Raw genomic sequence first — 20,693 nt, 5'->3', positions numbered from 1 at the left:
ATATAGGTATCATTGGTATAAAAATGTACAAGAATTACAAAACACATAGTAATATTTCATTGTGCTTTTTTAAATACATAAATGGTTTGTACTTACCTTAATAATACAATTAACTTTTATTTTTTTTATGTAAAGAAATTTACATTCTTTAAAACAGGCCAACATGGCAATTGATTTAGGAACATAAAAACATCATTATTACATTACAACATTATTATACAAACAGCATATCACTGTAGGGATGAAATATATTTTTTACATTGAAATTTTGTCAAATAATGAATTTAAGCTTAGCATGTTGCTATTTATAGTCACCTTTTTGTAGAAATTGTACTTGTTATTTAAAGTTATGATATTTAACTTGGGCCCTTATGTGACAAAAAATGGGAATTTATTTTGAAGACAAACGTTCCTAACTTCCGGCATTCTTCTCGTTGCGTCAAACTTTACGTGTCTCCGTTTTGACGTATGAATCATCCTTCCCAAGATGGCGTTACACCTGTTTCTTCGGTGGTGATCCCTGTTGTTATCTGCGCAACATAAGGCAACAAAGCTTCAGGAACAGACTGTTAACAAACTGACGACATAGTTAAACAACTGGAGTGTACTCGGTAATCCAAAATGTCCACGGAGGAGCTGTCAGCCTCGGACAGCGAAGCTGTCTTAGCTGGCGCAGGGGAACGATGGGCACCGGTAGGCGCTGTGGCCAGTCCCGAGGATGAGAGCAGGAGCGCAGGCGGCCAACCGACGCAGAGAGGCTCGTCTTCGGCCACCGAGGGGGAAATGGCCGCCAGGCTGGAGAAGCTGGAAGAGGAGCAGGACTTGCTGAACTCCTCTCTCCTCGCCCTCACCTCGCACTTTGCTCAGGTTCAGTTCCGACTGAAACAGATAGTTCATGCCCAGAGCGAGGAGAAGGAGAGGATGCTGGTCGAGCTGGAGGAATTCGCCTTCAGGGGCTGCCCGCACGTCGTGGGCTGCAGAGCTCAGGATGCCAAACAGCTGGAGAACTCGGTGAGGCTTCCGGTCATGATTTCACAACACAAAATATAACCTCCATGATCCTACACACTCTGCCTTTGAAAGATGGTGTCAAAAACATTCCTGTCATTTAGTTATTCCTATAATATTAATCAATTTTACATCACAATGTAGATTTGGGATTGTAATTATTTTTCATCTCCATTTCCATCCATGTACACTGGTTTTTATCTGTTGCTGAAAAGTGTTTTTTTTTGTGAGCCTGTCAGCATGGAAGCTGTATAAATGAGTTGATTAATCGATTAGTTAATGGGAAGAAAAATAAACTGCAACTATTCTTATAATCTATTAATTGTTTAAAATATTGTGAGGCTGAAGTCCATAACATTACCTCCTGCCAGCCTTCTAATTGACAGTGTGACAGATGCATATTTCTAGATGTTACACAGAATAAGCAATTTGCAACTGTCAGGTAGATATTTTATCCACTATTTTTTAACATTTAAACCACACTATTACAGATACCTATAAATATAGACACTGTGTGGTGTTAAAGCCTCTGACTTTAACACAAGTGATTCACCTCAGCAGCTCAGTGGTTTCTGATTAAAGCTGATTAAAGGGAGCCTGTTGCATCACACTCGAGGCTGTGCCCACCTCCCGTTTTGTTCCCAGAGATCTGTTATCTCAGTCGCACAATGTTGCTTTCCGCTACAAGTGTTGACTCACAGCGCTGCTTGCTGAATGAAGAGGCCTCCAGCGGGTCACTATCTGTTTAATAAAGGCTTGTGTGTACACAGTGGTGTTGAAGAAGCCTCCTTCTTTCCTGTTTACTCCCTGGCTCTTTATATTTCTTGTTAACTGAGGCAAAACCTTACATAATAATTGTTTGCAAACCCTTCTCTAAAGGTCCTCTCATGTCATTTCTCTCTTGTTACATGCTTTACTTGCAGGGGGATCTGGTGAGTATGATACCTGATTGAACATTTGGTTCTTGTGTGAATGTTGTGACACATGTAATAACACCACTGTGACTCCCTTACAAAGGCAGTAGCAAACATCCCATATTCATTAAGATCCAGTACACACTGTTGACGGTGAACACTCAGTCGTCTCTGTGTGTACAAATTCTAATCACTGTGTGTGTGTGTTTCCTCCCGTCAGAGTGAGAGAGAGAAGCGTGAGCGCCTGGAGGCTCAGAGGGAAAAACAGAAGGATCTAATTTTCCAGCTGAAGACACAGCTGGATGATCTGGAGCGCTTCGCCTATCAGGAGGGCAGCTACGACTCGCTGCCGCAGTCTGTTGTCATGGAGAGGCAGAAGGTGGGAATGTGGGGGCGCATTGACAGATATGGAGTCCAACCTTTCACATGTTAATGTGTCGTATCAGCTTCATTAACCTACGCTTTTAATATATATTAATTGCCTGTAATCTTAGAGGAAGTGATAATTACAGCATCCAAAATAAGAGGCTGAACAGAAATAATCTACATTTGTTTAGTCCTAATTATCTCCCGTTTCCTGTCTGTTATGTTGAGCACATAATGTGGTGTTTACCTGTTTCAGATCAGGTGAAACAAGTTGAACGTCTGTTCTCAAAATGCTCCAGGCTTCTGTGTCAGAATACAGTTAATTAGTTGGAGAGCCTGTTCAAATACATTTGTCTGAATCGAAAACCTGGTTGAGTTTCGGGCTTACTCGTCAGCAGGCATAATGTTTACCAAAGTCACCATCTTAGTTTAATGTATAATGATGCTACAAGGTTTTGGGGGGGAGGAGGGGGTTAATAAAATATAATCAATCTCAGGAGGCGCTACATGTACAGCTTGGAGATAAAAGTTGTTACAATCTGTCTTCTGGAGATCCTGAATTATTGTTTACAGTAAACCATAGTAAGAGATTTTCCCTACAAAATAAACATGTCAGCTTTATCGTGAAGCTGACAGAAAAGTTATGATATCACCAAAGTCAGGAGGGCTCGTTCTCTTGGGAAAATTAATGTCTGAACAAAATGTCATGCCAATCCGTCCATCGTTGCTGAGGTATTTAACCCTGGGACAACGTGGGGGACAGACCACGTCCACAGAGCCATGCTGACACATTCCCTTTGAGTTAGTAAATGCCACCATTTCCTTTGTGTCAGAACACTGAGCTTCCTACTACTGCTGTCAAACTTAGCCAGAAGTGATGTTCGATTATTCCTTCTAAAAAATACACATAGGTTCAAAGTATTTGAATATGTATTTCTGCGCAATATGTCCACAAGAGGGCATACTAACACCTGTCTGTGATGCTGGGGGTGAGAATCTCTCTCTCTGGCCGGGCTGGGATTTGAACTCTCCGCCATCATTACCACCCCCCACACGGTTGTTGTAGTAGCTCGTTTCACTCAGACTAAAGTTAATTAGCAACTTATTGTGGTATAAAGTGACAATGTAAGCATTTAAGGATGTTCTGTAACCAAGAGAGTTCGTGCAAGAACATGAGAACATGTGAGAGCTTATGAGACAGCCGCTGTCGTGCTGATTTGTTCTCAAATTAATTTTAATGACCAAATATCTGGGGGTTTTTTTTGCAAATGTACCACAGCAAATGTATTCTCCATCTGTGGGAATCATTGTTATTAAGCCTTTAATAAGTCTGTTTGTTAAAGGAGCTCTCGGCCCCTGGAAAAAGCCGCCGTCAGTCAAAGCTGGTGTTCTCTGTAATCGATAGAAGCAGAGAGACGCTGGAGTGAAATACGACCGTTTCGGTGCAGGCGGTTGAAAATTGGCGAACTGGCCCTTTAAACCTCCAATCTGTCTTATATGTTTCAGGTCATTATTGACGAGTTGATCAAAAAGCTTGACGTGAACCTGAACGAGGACATCGGGAACCTGTCGCCTGAGGAGCTGAGACAGAGAGTAGACTCTGCCATCGCTCAGATAGTGAACCCTGCCCGGGTCAAAGAGCAGCTGGTGGATCAGCTGAAAACCCAGATCAGAGACCTGGAGATGTTCATCAACTTCATCCAGGGTACGTTCAGGCAAACATCGACTGGATCAGAGTTTCCTGTTTCATTACAGTTTAAAGTTGTGTGTTTAAACGTCATTTAATGAATGAGTTTGTTTCTCCTTTAAAAAGATGAGGTGGGGAACCCTCTCTTATCAGATGGACAAAGTCAGAGTCAACAAGCAGCAGGGACCAACGCCAGAACTCCAGGGGTGAAGAAGAAAAGTCAGTCATGTTAAACTGTAACTCAGATTGCTTGACTAAAGTTGTTGCTATCCAGTGTGAGTGAATTCTTCTGTCTCCCTGCAGTGGACCCGGAGCAGGCCCAGAAGATGCGGGAGACCGGCCTGCAGCTGATCCAGAAGGCGCTCGCCGTGCTGCAGATCTTCGCTGCGAGCCAGTTCGGCTGCGGACCCGGTCACGTTCCTCAAAGCATGTGGCCTCAGGAGTCATCGATGCAGGACTACGGGCCCCTGCTGCAGCGCTTGGAGGTGGCTGTCGATAAAGTGAGAGTGCTGGGCTCCTGCAGACAGCCCGCCCTCGAACACGTCGTCAACTACACCAGCAACACGGCGCTGGGACCTCGAGACGAGCTCACCACTTCCGTGAGGAAGGAGCTATCGATCGCTCTGAAAGACTTGCTGGCTCACGGCCTCTTCCTGCCCTCCCAGACCATGAGCCTGGTGCTGGCCCCCATCTCCTGCCTGCTGCCTTACAGACCCGCTACACAGAACATGCACCCGTGGGAACTCTTTGTTAAATTCTACCACTCCAAAAACGGGAAGGCTTTCGTGGAGTCACCAGCTCGCCAGCTCTCACAGTCCTTCAGCCTGCCTGTAGGGGGCGGCCCGGTGACTGTGACCCCTAAACAGTCTCTGCTGTGGGCCATCCACACGGTGCTGAAGGAGCACGGACGCTACAAACGAGGCCCGGACACGGAGTTCAAAGCGCTGGTATGCATGGCTCTGAACGAGCAGCGGCTGGTGTCGTGGCTCAACCTGGTATGTAAGTCCGGGACCCTGATACACCCGCACTACCAATCCTGGAGCTACATGGCCCAGACGGGCTTCGAAGGAGCCCTACGAATCCTGGGCCGCATCAGCCACCTCAAATTCAACCTCCCCGTGGACCTGGCTGTGCGGCAGCTAAAGAACATTAAGGACGCTTTCTGAGGAAGCAACGATTCAAAGACCAGTAAAGAAACATCAGCTAAACACCAACAGCGTGACTTTGTGCTGCAAGTAATTCACCTTTTGAAGTAGCTGCCCATCTAAAGTACAGTGTGTGATGTCTCCACTACATGCATGGATTATGATGTGTGAGCTTCAGCCATCATCTGTATGTTTAAGATGCCAAAACGTCGAGACGACACCGCTACTTGTACTGTAAACATGCCTTAGACTGGAGCTTGAGATTACCTCATCTTTAGTGAAGCCTTCCTGACCTTTGTGACCTGTGTCATCCTCCCTGTGTACATGACAGTGCTCTCACCTATGCAGCAGAGAGAGTCTGTACAGTAAGCAGTTCTGTAATGCGGTCGCCTCTTAGACAATCCAATTAGAGCAGAAAATCGTCCAGATACTGTGGCTTCTACACGGTAACAAAGAGACTGTTGTTATGGGTGAGATCTTTAAGGTGGTAAATCACGTGTAGCAGATTGTACAGCTAAACAGCAGCACTCAGGTCGTGATGCATTCGAGGGCTGGGCGATAAAACGATCGGGATTCAGGATTGTGATAACGCTGGGCGGTTAAACATTTCCATCTGACTATTTTCTTACTGTTTCAAGTCCCGTCACTGTCACTTTTTAAATCTTGGTCATTTTAAACTGTATCTTTTAAATGCATGAAGGTTTTTAGTCATCGGACGTCTGGATGTTAAGAGTGCGCATTAGTGCGCATGCGCTGCAGCCTGTTACAGTTGCTCCTGTTCATTTCTTTATTGTTCCTTGATTTAGCTTGCACGATATTATCAGCATGTTATCTGCAGATTATGGCTTGTCTGCTCATATTTTCTGCCAATAAACCTCCTCCGTCAAGCGTGAAGGGTGCGAGATGTCTGCGGTACAGCAGCTTTTCACACTTTACGAAACGGACAGCAAGGTTGTGCTCAAACCTCATTCATTCAACACTACAAATTTAATCGCCAGTGGGCCACTACAATAAGAGTAGGCATTATATGAATTCCACTGCAGGGGAGACTTGATGTTCTCTGCAATTAGGTGGAAAAAAACATGTGCCTAATATATCGGTAGCGAAATCGGCAATCAGCAAAAAGGGTTGGAAAATATCGGCATATCAGACATCGTCAAAAAATCCAATATCGTGCATCCCTAATTTAGCCGTCTTCTTTTTATCATAATAGTTTATTTTCAAAGCAACTGTAACGCCCGGGGATAAATAAAGTATTTCTGATTTTGGTAAAACAAGCTGAGCTAAAGTTAGCAGCAGCTCAGATCGTAGACTCTAATCCTTGCTGAATTGCGTTGGAGAAACAACGATTTTTGACATGGAACAGTTAAATTTTCATATATTTTATGGCTTTAATCAGCGGGCAAAGCAACACCTTTTGTTTTTTTGTTTTGAGAGGAGAGACCCCAGCGGATAATTCGTCCCCTGATAGAATCCTTATGAGCGCTAAACAATAAAGGAATCCTGGCCTAAAAACTTTGCTAACATCATTAGCATTAGCTCAGCTCGCAGCCCCTCCAGACATCTGGTTGACCAAATAGGGTCGCAGACACAAATTGCTATTCTGTTTTTTTACAGGTTTTAATTTTCTTTACTATACAAATATAATATAGCCTTATAAATGTGTGAGACAACTTCAGTGCATGTAATTATACTGTATTGTAAAGTTTAACAAATGAACCCTCCACTCTCTCCAGGCTACGGTCAGTATCAAATAAAAAATATTGTATCATCATATTTTTGCCTTATCGCCCAGCCCTAATGCACCGGGCAAACGTGAAGTTAAAGTGTTGTGTGACATTATGCAGCTACTGTGCGCTCCTTTATAAACCTCTGAAGCTGTTATTTTGCACGTTGTGTTTCAGGCGTGTGAACAACATATTAGACCCTGTGTGAACTGCTGCTTGTCTCCTATTCCAGGTGTAGTAGAAACTTAAATGACCGTGATATTGTTTAAGAATTTATTTCATGATGTCGTAGCTTACGTCCCATATTTAACATGATTGTAGGATATAAACGGTTTTGTTTTGTTTTCCAGAGAAATATGTTTTTATCTTCCTGAGACAGCTGAGTTGCACGAATCATATCCTTAAAACCTGAATGTACAAACCATAGATGCTATTAAACTGAGTTTAGTTCATACCTGCTGTGAGTTCATGGGGCCCTCGTGTATGTTTCAAACCTCTGTTAGGAGGCGTGCTGTTTAAAGATACAAGCCAGATTCCATAACAATGCACTCTGTGACTCGAGTGCAGCTGAATAGACACATTTCCATGTGTTACACATTTATTTTATGTTACCGTGTGAATGGAAGCTTCATGTTCTTTTAGGCCTGTGTGTAGTAAATATATTCATGATATATTTCCCCCATTTTTGTTGTACTTTGTTTCGCTGTTAAGTTGTGATTTATGTTTATTTATTTGATAGCCTGTTTTAGCTGAAGTAGTCAGAGCACATTAGAACACTATGTTAAAGTAGCTGGGAACAATAGACACTGAATCATTTAAATTGTACTATTTATGTTATTTTTATTTACTCGCTGTAGTCACACATAATATATTGGGAGATGTGTTTATTTTTATCATGTTTAATGCAAACCTACAGCTGTAAACAAATTAAACAGTAAATGAACCACTGAGTTGGTTGGAAATCTTTGTCCTCTCATGTTTTAATCAAATCAAGAATTAAAACTTTACACATTATAGATTTTTTTTTTTTCTTGTTTTAATGGTAAACCTTTTTTTCAAGCCGTATTTGAACACATTCCTGCTGAATTATATAACATCCACGTTATCCATCTATGACATTTATTGCATTCATAAAAAAATACATTGACTTCAATAAATTAAAAATTAAATAATTAAACTGAAAGAATGGAAAGTTCATCCAAGAGGAGATTTATATAACTTAGAAGTTTACACAATAAAAAGGTAAGTTGCATTTTCTGGTTGATATTTTTACAATATAAAAACTTTTGCAGCCCCTAACTAGTTTTATTATTTGTTTAATGAGCCAATTTTCCTCCAGCATCCTCCACAATGTTGTGCATAAAATTTGCATGGTTAAGACATCTACAAATCTTGAATACATTACAGAACTAAACAAGTTTGTGGGGATATTTACTATAAAAGATTTTATAATGTATTTAATTCAGAGTACTTTCTGTTTTGCTGTTAAAATAATTCCCAATGCTTTTTATCTGGTCATTTATTTTGTTAGGAAACACTGAGATTGACATTTTTTATTTTTTTCCCTGGTTTTATTTAATCTATGTATAGATTTTGTATTCAAACAATGTGATTCGTTCATAAAATATGATTGTTATAGACTAAACTACCCAAATTGTATAAAAAGTATGTATAAAGCATTAATTGTTCAATTATACTTAATCACAATGTGTCTTTTGATATAATAGGTACTTTAATTTCTAATGTTTGTTTCTTTAAGTATCAAACGTAAACATAGCATAGGCTACTATACGTATTGCTTCACTATACGTAAATGTCTTTAACATTATATTTTTTCAAGTATTTTCTTTTTAACAAAGTCATATAAATGACATTTTAGCAGGACAGTGATGCTAATCTAGTTTTGTGATTTAATTAAACAGAAAAACAAAACGGGTATATTCGTCAAACAGAAAACTAAACCAGGAAGTGACGTAGTTGATCGGTAGTGTCAAAGTTCACGGAAACCCTTCTTACTTCCTTTCCTGTTAGCGGTGGCCGTAGAACAGCATCAGTGAGTTCAATTTCCCTCGATTCAATCTTTAACCATCGCCCCAAATCTAGGCAATTTACAGTTTTTTATCACTCCACATCTGCGACAATCACTCCTTAAGCTACGATGTGTTTGTTATTTTCGTATATTTTGAATGACAGAGTAAGAAAATTAACAATTAATGCGGCGCTTCGTCTTCTTAGCATCCATTTCAACATGGCAGCTTCCTATATGAAGCCACATAGCCTCCGTCTGATTCGTCTGTTGGAGAGGCTACTTTCATTTGTCCAGACTGCGAACAGTGCATTTTGGTTTTATTAGGACACATCCAACAGTTACCATGTCCAAGGCGCGTGGTTTAGCGAAATAAACGTTTTAAACTCTGTAAATGGCAGGCTATCCCCGGCTAGCTGGAGGCTATGCTAACTTAGCCTGCTAACCAGGCAGGAACAACAAGCAGTACATTTTATGACATTTCCGCAAGATTAAACGTAAAACTTAGCCAGATTTTCATTAATATTGGTGCTTGTGATGTTCTGGATAAGGTACGGTGACACATGAGATTAACATGTTTTCTTTGTGACAGAAATGGGCAAGTTCATGAAGCCTGGGAAGGTGGTGATGGTCCTAGCTGGACGCTACGCCGGGCGCAAAGCTGTCATCGTCAAGGTAAAAGTGGATTTTATCTGCTGCTTGATTATTCAGATTAATGAAGGGCCTGTCAAAATGTTTGCCTGTAAATGTACATTCTCAGAACTGAAATGCAAAACATTTGCCATCAGCCTAACTAAGTATCAATACCTAGTTGAAGTTAATGCTTTACAGGATCTGACATTTACAATTATTACCTCATCACGAAATTCTAACGTTTAACATGTAAATCTGCAGAATTGTCACCAAAGCAGCTCTTTTCTTGTGCATTGTTTGCCTGACATCAGTCCTTTCTTAATGTCCCTCTGCAGAACATTGATGATGGCACGACCGACCGTCCTTACAGCCACGCTCTGGTCGCAGGCATCGACCGCTATCCCCGTAAGGTGACCACAACCATGGGCAAGAAGAAGATCGCCAAGAGGTCCAAGATCAAGGCTTTCGTGAAGGTGTTCAACTACAACCACCTCATGCCCACCAGGTCAGTTTCATGTGTCTGTAGATACTTCCTTTGAGAGATGCATCCTTGTTGTAATTACTGTGGTAGTGTTTGGCTGTTTACCTAAGTTTGGTAGCATCCACTGGGTGCTCAATCTCCGACAATACAAATATGGCAGTAGGTAAAGGAGCAAAGTTTATCTTGATGATTAGTTTATTGATAGTCTAAGACTGATGAACCTATGTTTAAGTATTGTGAGCAGAAGCTGAAGTTTGTAGAAACCACAGAACTTTCATCACTGTTGGAATGACCGGAGTGTCCTGCAAACACAAAGCAATGTTTTGATTCCAACTGCAATGACGAGTTCTAACATAAAACTCATGGTCATAATTCATCCATAATGTGCAGATATAGTGGAATTAAACTGAAAAGGCCTCCGTGTGTTGTTTAACATAATACACAATTTCATTAACAGAATATTTTTGGAAGAATTGGAAATGTACAGCTGGGGGGCAGGAAAATTATACCTAACCAGAGTCTGCTCCTGCTCTGTAGTACTATTGTTGACGTTAATGGGAAAACTTATAGGTCTCTCTCGGAGATTGTTTTGCCTCTGAAAATCCTCCTGCTGGCTTTTAAAAGTGTCCTTGTTGTGCGCTAGATGCAGGATCCAGTTCCTTTTTATCTTGTCAGAAGTGATAGGTGTTGGGTTGTTGGCAGGTCAATGAGTTTGAAAAATATGAAAGTGGATAAAGCTTTTGTAAAGAGGTAAATCAGGACTAACAAAGACTGTCTTTGAAGGGCAATGTTGAACAGAAAAGTTCAGGAATAAGTTGTTTGCTTCGATATTTTCCAGTCTTTGTCCTTAATCAGCTGTAACGGAGATTTGACACTTGATGTCTTTGGAGCCATACAGCAAAGTGTGACCAGCAGCAACAGAAAAGCATGTGAAAAAAAACCCAATATAAACATGACCACTATATTAAAGGCTTTTGGAAGAGGCGGGTTAACAGTGATGTCAAATGTGCAGTAGCTTTGCAAAGCAGTTAGATATCAGATATGTATAAATGAATAGCAAACTTGATGAAAACATTTCTGAGCAGTGATAAAGTAGTGCTCCTCTCAAGATACCTTTGGCTGGTATGTTAAACAAATTTGGTTTCTCATGTGAAACTGCTCAGTTGCATCAATTGTAATGTGTAGGTACAGTATATGGGTGTAGAGCAGGCTATCGAGCCAATCTGCTCAATAAACCTGTCTTTGGTAAGTTGGGGTTAATACAAATGTTCATTGCTCCTTTTCCTTCAGATACTCTGTGGATATTCCTCTGGACAAAACTGTTGTCAACAAGGACGTCTTCAGGGACCCTGCTCTCAAGCGCAAAGCCAGGCGGGAGGCCAAGGTCAAGTTTGAGGAGAGGTGAGTCCCTGTGTTAAAGAATCCTGACAGTTTTTAACTTCACTGCAGTGATCAGCTCTCAAAGTTCAGTGTTCATCAAATCCTTGCGTGCTGATTGGATAGTGAAAAGCCCCTCAGATAAATTACGTCGCAGCAAATTGCTGTTTATTTGTGTAGCCCATTAACCATAAATATTGCTTTTCACCGCACACTGTGGATGAAGTGTTGAGTCTTGGATCCTTTTTGAAAAGAAAAGTTCCTGGTAGTAAAATGATTAAAGCTGTTGAAATCATTCCAGTTGCTGCTGTTTGACATAGGAGACATAGTAATTTGAGTCTTTAACCTCGGCCACATATCAACATGAGCACTTCTGTTCTGTGGAGAAAATGTTCTAATTGTGTTTGCTCTGTTTTCAGGTACAAGACGGGCAAGAACAAGTGGTTCTTCCAGAAGCTCAGATTCTAAATTCACTCGGTTTCACAAATAAATGTTTAAAAAAAAATACATTTTGACTGTTGACTCTTTATTGACTTGCTGTTTTTTGGGTTGTTGGAGGAAAAATGTTCATTTAGACGAATAAGTCTGTTTTCTATTATTGATATTTGTGATAATACATTTGAATCAATTCACCATCTGCTCACACTTTGTAGACTGTTTGGTCTTAATAAATGTGTATTACTGAAGGGATGTGTGTGGGATTCCATCCTTCAACACAGCGTGTTCAGATCATAGTGGGATCAATGAATTTCCACCTCATATTCTGAATTAGAAATACTTTATTTATACCCGGGGGGAAATTTGGGCGTTACAGTTGCTGTGACATAGAGAGCAGCCTGAAGATATATAGAATATAAATAGATGTTTGACATGTCAAATGTGTGCATTGTGTATATAATATAAGAAATAAAGATAAAATATAAAATGCTGAGAAATGGGCACTGGTGATTTAAATGTGAATGCCAGAATTAAATACAATTGCCAGAATAAGAGTAAAAGGCTGAATAGTTAAAATAGCAATACAACATTGTTACATTAACAGTATAAATGCAGTATGTCTTATTATACAGATGGATTATGGCATGAATGATGTCAGACACTCTGAGGGAGGAATTAAAAGGTTTGATGGTCACAGGCAGAAATGACTTCCTGTGGTGTATCTCGGTGGAATTCATCTGTGCGTTTATATCATTCGTTTATGTCAGATATTGGGCACTACTTGCCTGACGTGTATTAGGTTTTTATTGTTTTTATTAGGTGCTTTTGCCGTCAGGGCCCCTCGGTTTTGGAACGACCTGCCTGAGAAGGCACACAGAGTCAGTGACTTCTTTTAAATCACTTCTTAAAACTTGCTCTTACAGACTTGCCTTTATGTGATGTTCACCTTTTTAAGTGCACTTTGAAAATGCTCTTTATCCATTCATTCATATTCCTACCATCATTTAGTGCTTTTATTTATTTATTCTTTAATTTCTTTATGTCTTATTCATTTTATTGATCCCAATCTTTTTATCTCTCTTCCTCCGATGTTGGTGCCCTCTTTTTATCGTCTTTTTATAACCTTTATGGTCGTTTCTGTTTTGTCACTTTTATTCTTTTTACTTGCTTTTATTCCTGTTGACCTTTGGTGTTTGACATGAGTTCTTGCCTTTTGTTGAAATTTCCTGAATACTCTGTCTGGCCTCATTTTTGAAGGTTCTTTAATCTGTTTTGTATTCTGTTATCTTCCTGAGTTCCTGCCTTTGTTTTGTCTGTCAAAGCACTTTGTAAACATTCTGTTTTTAAAGGTGCTATATAAATAAAGGTATCATTATTATTATTATTAGATACTTATTGTTTTTGAATATTACACAAACTACACTACTCAAAATAAAAGTAAAGGCTTTTTTTTGGCCAAACAACAAAAATCGTTGTATATTTTGAGGTGTGTTTTTTTTAACATCTGTAAGATATCAGAGGAAGAAGCAAAAGAAAACGCATCTGAAATGTGGTGAATAATAAACCGTCATTTATTATCAAAGTTACTATAAAATCATTAAAATACGTAATAAGGTATTGTCTACGCGCTGTTGCACAGTAAACATACAATATTTCCTACAGCACCTGAATGCAGCGCATGTCGGCAGCGCCCCCTGATGGAGTAAAGAAATGCGTTCAGGGCCTCTCGTGCTGCTGGGAAAAAGAAACTGAAAGGATAGATGTGATTTCACAGCACAGATCGTCGCTTGGAGGTAAGTTCTTACCAAACCACCCTTTAATAAAAACAACAGATGTTTTGCTTAGATTAAGATATCACGATGACGAATATGTAGGTGAAGGTTTCTAGTTGTCATAAATCCCGTTGAATTTCAGTTATTTTAAATAATTCTGACGTATTTGAAGATTTTTGGAGTCAAACGTTGGTTTGTCTTTCTGACAGCAGGGCCTAAACTTTTAATAGTATAGTTCAAAAGTGTATTTTCTTACTTACACACAGTCCCTGTTAGTATTTCCTTTATAAGTACAGTTAATACACTGACTTCGGCTGACAGCATGCTCAGACTTTAATTTTTTGTTTATTATTCCAGATCACTTTCACTTCAGTATGTCTTCTTCAGACGAGGTGAGACGTGATTTTGCTTCTTCCTGTTATGTTGTTGTTGTTCTTCCGTATGTTGGTACAAATAAATATCACTCTTAAGAACTATTTATTCCTGTTACAGACATTTCATCTACGAGTTAAACTATTGTTGTTAACATAGGTACAAACATAACAAGCAAATTTCAATCAATCAATTTTAAAGATACCTGTTGAGAGCTGCAACGATTAATTATTATTTATTACATGTATTGCCAACTATTTGGATAATTTATTAGTGTAATTATTTTATGGAAAAAGACTAAATTCTCCGATGACGACACTGTACAATGTGAATACTTTTTCCTTTCCTCCTCTTTATAAGTAAATTCATTATCTCTGGTTGTAGACAAAGTGAGGACGTCTCTTTGATCTTTTAGAAAAACTGACTGAGATTTTTCACAATTTTCTGACATTTTATGGAAAAAACAACTAATCGGTTTATCGAGGAAGTAATAAACAATAAAAATAATCTTCATTGCGGCCCTTTAACTTGTCCTCACACAATCTGCTTAATTGAAAGCTTCTCATTATGTATTCTTTGTCTTGGTGAATCAATAAAGTATTTCTGATTCTGATTAACAGTAACACAGAAAATATGAGGATAGGTGTTTATTCACCCCCTTACATTTTATGTCCTCGTGTTTTAGGATTTCTCCCTGGTGGTGATGAGCCCTTCTCAGCCAGCCGAGGACAGCTTGGAGGGAATCAAGGCGTCAATCATGAAATTCAAGGTGGATTAAAACTCATGATTAATTAGAGACAGCTGTAGAGTGGTTTGATCACTGTCGGGAAATCCGATTGCTTGAAGAATAACAAGTTTGCATGCCCACAGAGGGCATACAATAAAATACACTAAATAAAAAGAGATAAACACATGACACTTAGCTTTATCATAGTAAACATGATATTTAACATAAGAGTTTTGTATCTAATGTATCTATAAACAATACAGCCAATGAACTGCGTATCAATTAGTTCAAGTTTAGGCTAATTTGATTTGGAAACAAAGGAATACTTTTAATATTTTGTCAAAATAATTGTAAAAAAATTAAATAGGGGAAATACAAAGAACAAAATAAAAGCTCTCACAAGCGGTAGCCACTAACTCACCTCACAAAGTTAATAGTAGTTATCTTCTTTTATTCAATAGTAATATTTATTTATTTCTCAAAGGGTCATATGTGCAATAAAAATCTGTCAATGTGCGATAATCTCTCACCACAGTGCAATAACCTAATTTAGTTTAATCGAACTAAATACCAGGTCAATTACCCACTGTTTACTTGTATATTTTCTAAGAGTGTATATTTTATATATTTTGTTATCTAATTTTGTACTTTATATATATATATATATATATATATATCGATAGATATATATATTTTGATCTTTATTTTTTACCCTCTGTGTGCTGATTCTTTCCTATTGTATTGTACTGTATAAGCTGCTGGAGACTGAATTTCCCAGAGGGAGTCATCCCAAAGGGATCAATAAAGTTGAGTCTAAGTCTAAGTCTAAGTCTAAAATAACCTGAAATTCACTGAAAAAGTGTCACTAACCTGAAGACGTGTCGCTTACATATGGTTTGGAACAAAAGTACACATTATTTAAAAAAACAAATGTATTAAATAGAACATAGACATAAATGTTAGTTGAAATATGGTTTTAAAAATTTAGTTTAAAAATAGTAGTATAGTATAGTTAATATATGAGATGGGGAAATGAGAGGGGCGGGAGACATCTATCAAAGGATCTGTCTCTGTATATGGGGCACCTGCTCTACCAGCTGAGCTAAATGAGCGCCCTAAACTGTGTAATTTAAATATAAACCATGTGAAACACACTGAAGAAAAAAATCTAAATAAAGTGTTAATATGTATAATTTAACAAATATAACGGCTTGACTTTAAATTCTGGGTAGGGACAAAAGTTTCTGAACAAAATGTAAAAGAATTTGACACTTTAATGCATTAAATTAACCAGAAAATAATGTTCCTAGTGAGTTGAGGAAACTTGTTTGTTTTGTCTTGACTTGCGTTAGTAAGACACTGTAATTTCAACAGAACAAATACGACAAAGGTTTGCGAACACTGCTTTTCTGTTTGTGTGCACAGAAACAACACGAGCAGCTGCTGAGGGATCAGAAGGAGCTGGCTGCCAGCAGGGACGACCTGCGGGGCAGCGCTCAGCAGTTCAGGTTGCGCTCAGAAAAACTGACCCTGAGTCTGAAAGAGGACAAGAACTCCAACAAGGAGGTGATCGCAAAAGAAAAAGTAAGACGCCCTCCAGTCTAAAAGTTTCTTTATTGAACAGTTGGAGCCTCACTGTGAAGCAGCATGTAACTAAGTACAGTATAATTTTAAGGTACTTGAGTCTTTCGTTTTCGATTTGTTGTTTCGAATTAGTCGCATCACGAAAACTATTTAACTGTTTAACTATAACTGCATTTTATTTTGAAACAAAGTCAACACGCAGGCTTGTTTCAGTTAATCTTCTCATCATGTATTAAGTCGACCAATATCAAAGTCAGCAAAGTGTTCGAGTTCATGTCCCTATATCGCAAAGCAAGTTTGTAATGTAATAATGATGCCAGGCCTCTTCTTAATCGGTGTTTCTGTCTTACAGGCTAAGCTAACCTCGCTAAAGGAGCAGGAGGCGGAACTGATGAAGCAGATCCAGAAGGTGGACGACGACCTGAATGAAGAAAAAGCTGAATACGACATCCTGAAACAGCAGACAGACGTACGTTACCTCACTCAACAACACACAGTCTGTCAGCAGCCACGTTCGATATGTCCATTAAACCTGCAGCATCTCATTTCAGGTGTTCAGGGCTGTACCTGAGAAGAAGGTAGTCTTCATGGGGTCGACAGGAAATGAAGGCGACGCACTGTTTGAAATGAAACCCCGCATAGTTTACCCGATGGAGGGGGGAACGGCTCTGATTACATTTGAGGAAGAAGTAGGTGAGTGTGTCGGGGAGCTGCCATCAGTGTGTTTTAAGACATGTTTTATTCTTAAATGCAGATCTTTGGATTGAACTGAATGACTCTGTACTCCCTCAGTCGCCAAGAAGATCCTGGACATGCCGAAGCATGAGGTGAATCTGGGCGGAGAGTGCAAAATCACTGTGGAGGCCAAACCAGTTCATCTGATAGTGCCCAAGCTGGTGGAGGTATGTTTTTATTCCTCTCTCCTTGTGTCTGATCAGTGTCTGTATTAATTTCCTGTTTGTGACCTGCGCCTGTCGCTCCTGCAGATAGAGTCTGAGGTGTGTCCTCGACGCATATTAATCTCCAACCTGCCCAAGATGGACACTGAACCTCTGCTAATGAAACTGGAGATTCACTTCTCCAAGACAAAACACGGAGGTGGAGAGGTGGATGACCGTGAATTTCTGCCTGACTCTGGGACTGTGGTCCTCACCTTCCTCAGGAAAGACAGTAAGTAATGATGATATGACATTTGTATTATCCAGTACTGTCTTGATCTGAATCCCATCTGAAGAAGCATTTTTGTACCATCAGTTGCCAGAGAGTTGACAGAGCGAGAGTACCATGAAGTGACACTACAGTCAGGCAAGAAGAATCACAGAGTTAGGGTGACTCCCTTTCTCAGCGGACAGATCACAAACTTAAAGGTGAGCATTTTAGCAGGCCAGCGTGCACACAGCAAAACTCTTTTTAGGGGTGGCCATTTTCCTCTGATGTCACACAAAGGGTCGGGGGGAAAATACTGTTTTCATCCACTCTGTTTTCCAAGTTCCAAGTTTTCAGTAACTAAAAATACAGCAGATAGTGATCATCAGATCACCATATTTGAAGTTAAGGAACCGACAGCTAACGTTAGCATCCAACCCATATCTAAGCAACATTACAGTTAGCTTGCTAGCATTACCATTAGCTAGCTAACACAACAGTAAGGAGCTAGGAATTTATGCTGTACGTATTTTATCGTGTAACAATATTAAACTGCTGTTAGCTTGAAAGGTCACATTTTGTCCAACGTTAGCTCATGGGTTATCATGTATTGTAGTTTTATCGTGGGAGCTAAGAATTATATTGTTATATTGTGTAACACTATTAAACTGTAATGTTAGCTAGGAAATTGAATGCTAACATTAGCTGTTGGCTTACAGTAGCTAAGAGGTAATCAAACATGTTGTTTTATCTTAAAAGCTAAGAATATACCTCTTTCCTATGTATCTTCTAACACTATCAAACTATAATGTTAGCTGGGAAGAAGTTGAATGCTAACCTTGGCTGTTGGCTAACAGTAGCTAATGGGTTATCAAATATGTTGTTTTAGGAATTTTCTTTTCCTATCATATCATGTAACACAATCAAACCGTCATGTTAGCTTGGAAGGGTTAAATGCTAACCTTAGCGGTTGGCTCATGATATCTAACGGGTCATCAAAAAGTTGGTTTATCTGGAAATATAGCATGTCCCTGGTATTTTCAGTTGCTAATCAATGAAGAAGTTGTGAAATGACAGTGCTCAATCAGATTCTCCACAATTATAGGACTTGCAAACTTGTCACAGCTCCCCACCTTGACTGGGATTAGTGGAAAATGGGCATTGTGTGAATATTGTGAATACCTCTGCTCTGTGTGACTTGTTTATGTGGCGTTAACCTTCCAGACAAAGATGTCAGTGTGTCCTCGGACAGTGCTGCTTACAGGCATACCTACTATTATGGAGAGAGAGACCCTCCAGGACCTGCTGGAAATCCATTTCCAGAAAAACTGTAACGGTGGAGGAGAGATCACAGCCTTCCTCTACAACCCGCTGGGCGAGAACACCACAGCGCTGTTTAAGGGCGTCTCCGAAAATAAAGGGGGGCAGGAGGAGGCATAGACTATAGATTTATGACAAGCATTTTCATGTTCAGGTTGTGACTCACATTTAATCTGTTTTAGTCTTACGTTACCTTTTGTGTTAAGTCAGACAAATTCTGCACAAAGCTATGGACTTCCTATTATAGGACGGTGTTTTTGTTAAATTGATAAGACGGCCTGTTGTTTTTTCTTTGGCAAAATCTCACTGATGCCTGCCATTGCTGATGAATCGAATTATAAAACTTTTCATAGACGAAGAAAGAATTAAACCTGGGTATTTTCTGTTTAGTTATGTAAGAATATAGATACATGGCAATGACAAATAGTGGTGCAATAACCTTATTATTCAACAGACACTGAGATATCCATTTATATATTATGACTATATAGTTTCTACTTTTATCACATAAAAATTGTAATGGCTTGTTTATTATTTTATCAATTTTGGCTCAGGGCAGAAAAATGTGTGAAATTGTTATGTTGGGGAAATAGCAAATTCACTTTCTTTTTGAGTATTATAAGCAGTGATAGACAGTTCACCCTGTCTGTCTGTTTAATACACTGGCGTCAATTTTCTTCTAAACATCACACTAAAATGCTTCTGTATTCCAGGTTTTAAGTTGAATAAATGTAGGGTATCTGACAATTGTTGCCATTAAATCTCCTGTGAGGAACTTTCAATTTGTGTCATTTTTTGCGCCCCCTGTGGAGGAAGCTGTACCTCATCTCTGCTGATTTCGTCCTGTACATGTTTAAGTGGTGGTTTTAAACAAAAAATAACAATATAGAAATAATCAATCTTGTCGTGGTAGTGTGGTTTGCTTTTGTAGGTCATATAGAGTAATAAGTATTAATATCAATCTGTTTCATACGACGGCGTATTAGGGCCACATTAAAGAAAAAAACAAAATTAAGATTTCGAGAATAAAAAAATAATTTAAGATTACGAGAATAAAGTCGTAATTTTATGAGAACAAAGTCGTAATGTTACGAAAATAAAGTTGTAATTTTACGAGAATAAAGTCATAATATTATCGTAATTTTAGGCTATGGTTAGCCTGTATCTTATTTTGAAGGGTAATATCATAAGAGCAGCCAATCGCCTGTGCTAAAATGACTAAGATCATGAGTCATTTTCAAATAAATTCAATTTTCAGAGTCCTGATAGTTATGACAAAGTGGTGCTGATGTTCCGAAAGATTAAATATTTTGTATTTGTGAAACCTATACTAATGTATTGAGCTGTATAGTGTGCTTGCGCATTACTAGGCAGGAGATCTCGCATGTTCTCGCAAGGTACATGTATGCTATGCTTCCAATGGGTGTGTTCAATAATACAGCTCTGGCTCAAGTTGTGTTAAGCCCCCTGTGCAATCATTTACAAGCAGAACTTCACAAGATGTTCACTGGGAAGTTATACTTCACATGTTCATTCATTTTAGTGACGGTGGTTGGCTGCTCTTCTGATATTTATAATATTTAGGCTTACAGTCTAAAATTACCACTTTTTTCTTGTAATATTACGACTTTATTCTCGTAAAATTACGTAATTTTACGTAAAATTACGACTTTATTCTCGTAATATAACGACTTTATATTCTCGCAATATTATGACTTTATTCTCGCAATATTATGACTTTATTCTCTTCGTTTCTGACTATTCTCTTCTCTTTTTTAATGTGGCACTTATACTCTGTAGTAGTTTCATAACCTGCAAAAATGGGAAAAAAAATCAGTCGGCAAATTAAATAGATGTGAAAATGTGGAGGGACATGAGGCCATATTTCAGAATAAAACGACACAGTTGATGACCCGTTAGACAACAGCTAACTTTAGCAGTTAACTGCTTCCTACCTAACATTTTGTTGA

At 39.0% G+C, this 20,693-nt stretch overlaps 3 protein-coding genes across 3 annotated transcripts; all 3 read left to right on the top strand.

The window, feature by feature from the left end:
• Positions 1–494: 494 nt before the first annotated feature.
• On the top strand, positions 495–7,809 carry rundc1 (RUN domain containing 1). Its single transcript, XM_069676020.1, has 5 exons — positions 495–1,011; positions 2,143–2,301; positions 3,795–3,993; positions 4,102–4,194; positions 4,279–7,809. Exons 1-5 carry the CDS (start codon positions 622–624, stop codon positions 5,139–5,141), a joined length of 1,704 nt encoding a protein of 567 aa, XP_069532121.1. The 5' UTR covers positions 495–621; the 3' UTR covers positions 5,142–7,809.
• Positions 7,810–8,838: 1,029 nt separating this feature from the next.
• Positions 8,839–11,889, top strand: rpl27 (ribosomal protein L27). The gene is made up of 5 exons (XM_069675977.1): positions 8,839–8,900; positions 9,466–9,548; positions 9,842–10,011; positions 11,278–11,388; positions 11,784–11,889. The coding sequence occupies exons 2-5, from the start codon at positions 9,468–9,470 to the stop codon at positions 11,830–11,832; spliced, it is 411 nt and encodes a 136-aa protein (XP_069532078.1). The 5' UTR covers positions 8,839–8,900; positions 9,466–9,467; the 3' UTR covers positions 11,833–11,889.
• A 1,674-nt stretch (positions 11,890–13,563) lies between these two features.
• Positions 13,564–19,517, top strand: ifi35 (interferon-induced protein 35). Its single transcript, XM_069675976.1, has 10 exons — positions 13,564–13,595; positions 13,932–13,966; positions 14,632–14,715; positions 16,099–16,257; positions 16,610–16,726; positions 16,809–16,950; positions 17,050–17,159; positions 17,244–17,427; positions 17,512–17,624; positions 18,628–19,517. Exons 2-10 carry the CDS (start codon positions 13,949–13,951, stop codon positions 18,841–18,843), a joined length of 1,143 nt encoding a protein of 380 aa, XP_069532077.1. The 5' UTR covers positions 13,564–13,595; positions 13,932–13,948; the 3' UTR covers positions 18,844–19,517.
• The last annotated feature ends 1,176 nt before the right edge of the window (positions 19,518–20,693 follow it).

The sequence above is a fragment of the Semicossyphus pulcher genome, unplaced genomic scaffold, assembly GCF_022749685.1.
Source record: "Semicossyphus pulcher isolate SPU_LCO1_2020_fin unplaced genomic scaffold, fSemPul1.0.p SCAF_25, whole genome shotgun sequence".
In the NCBI taxonomy this organism is placed as follows: Eukaryota; Metazoa; Chordata; class Actinopteri; order Labriformes; family Labridae; genus Semicossyphus; species Semicossyphus pulcher.
The sequence above is the reverse complement of the archived record's forward strand: the minus strand, read 5'-3'. Positions and strand labels throughout refer to the sequence as shown.

Bases quoted from the DNA above. Each gene is read 5' to 3' on its own strand.
- rundc1 (XM_069676020.1), top strand. From the start codon at position 622: ATGTCCACGGAGGAGCTGTCAGCCTCGGACAGCGAAGCTGTCTTAGCT. The intron at 1,012-2,142 runs GTGAGGCTTCCG...TCCTCCCGTCAG, and splicing joins CCAAACAGCTGGAGAACTCG to AGTGAGAGAGAGAAGCGTGA. The intron at 4,195-4,278 runs GTCAGTCATGTT...GTCTCCCTGCAG, and splicing joins TCCAGGGGTGAAGAAGAAAA to TGGACCCGGAGCAGGCCCAG.
- rpl27 (XM_069675977.1), top strand. From the start codon at position 9,468: ATGGGCAAGTTCATGAAGCCTGGGAAGGTGGTGATGGTCCTAGCTGGA. The intron at 9,549-9,841 runs GTAAAAGTGGAT...GTCCCTCTGCAG, and splicing joins GCAAAGCTGTCATCGTCAAG to AACATTGATGATGGCACGAC. The intron at 10,012-11,277 runs GTCAGTTTCATG...CTTTTCCTTCAG, and splicing joins AACCACCTCATGCCCACCAG to ATACTCTGTGGATATTCCTC.
- ifi35 (XM_069675976.1), top strand. The intron at 16,258-16,609 runs GTAAGACGCCCT...TCTGTCTTACAG, and splicing joins AGGTGATCGCAAAAGAAAAA to GCTAAGCTAACCTCGCTAAA. The intron at 17,160-17,243 runs GTATGTTTTTAT...TCGCTCCTGCAG, and splicing joins TAGTGCCCAAGCTGGTGGAG to ATAGAGTCTGAGGTGTGTCC.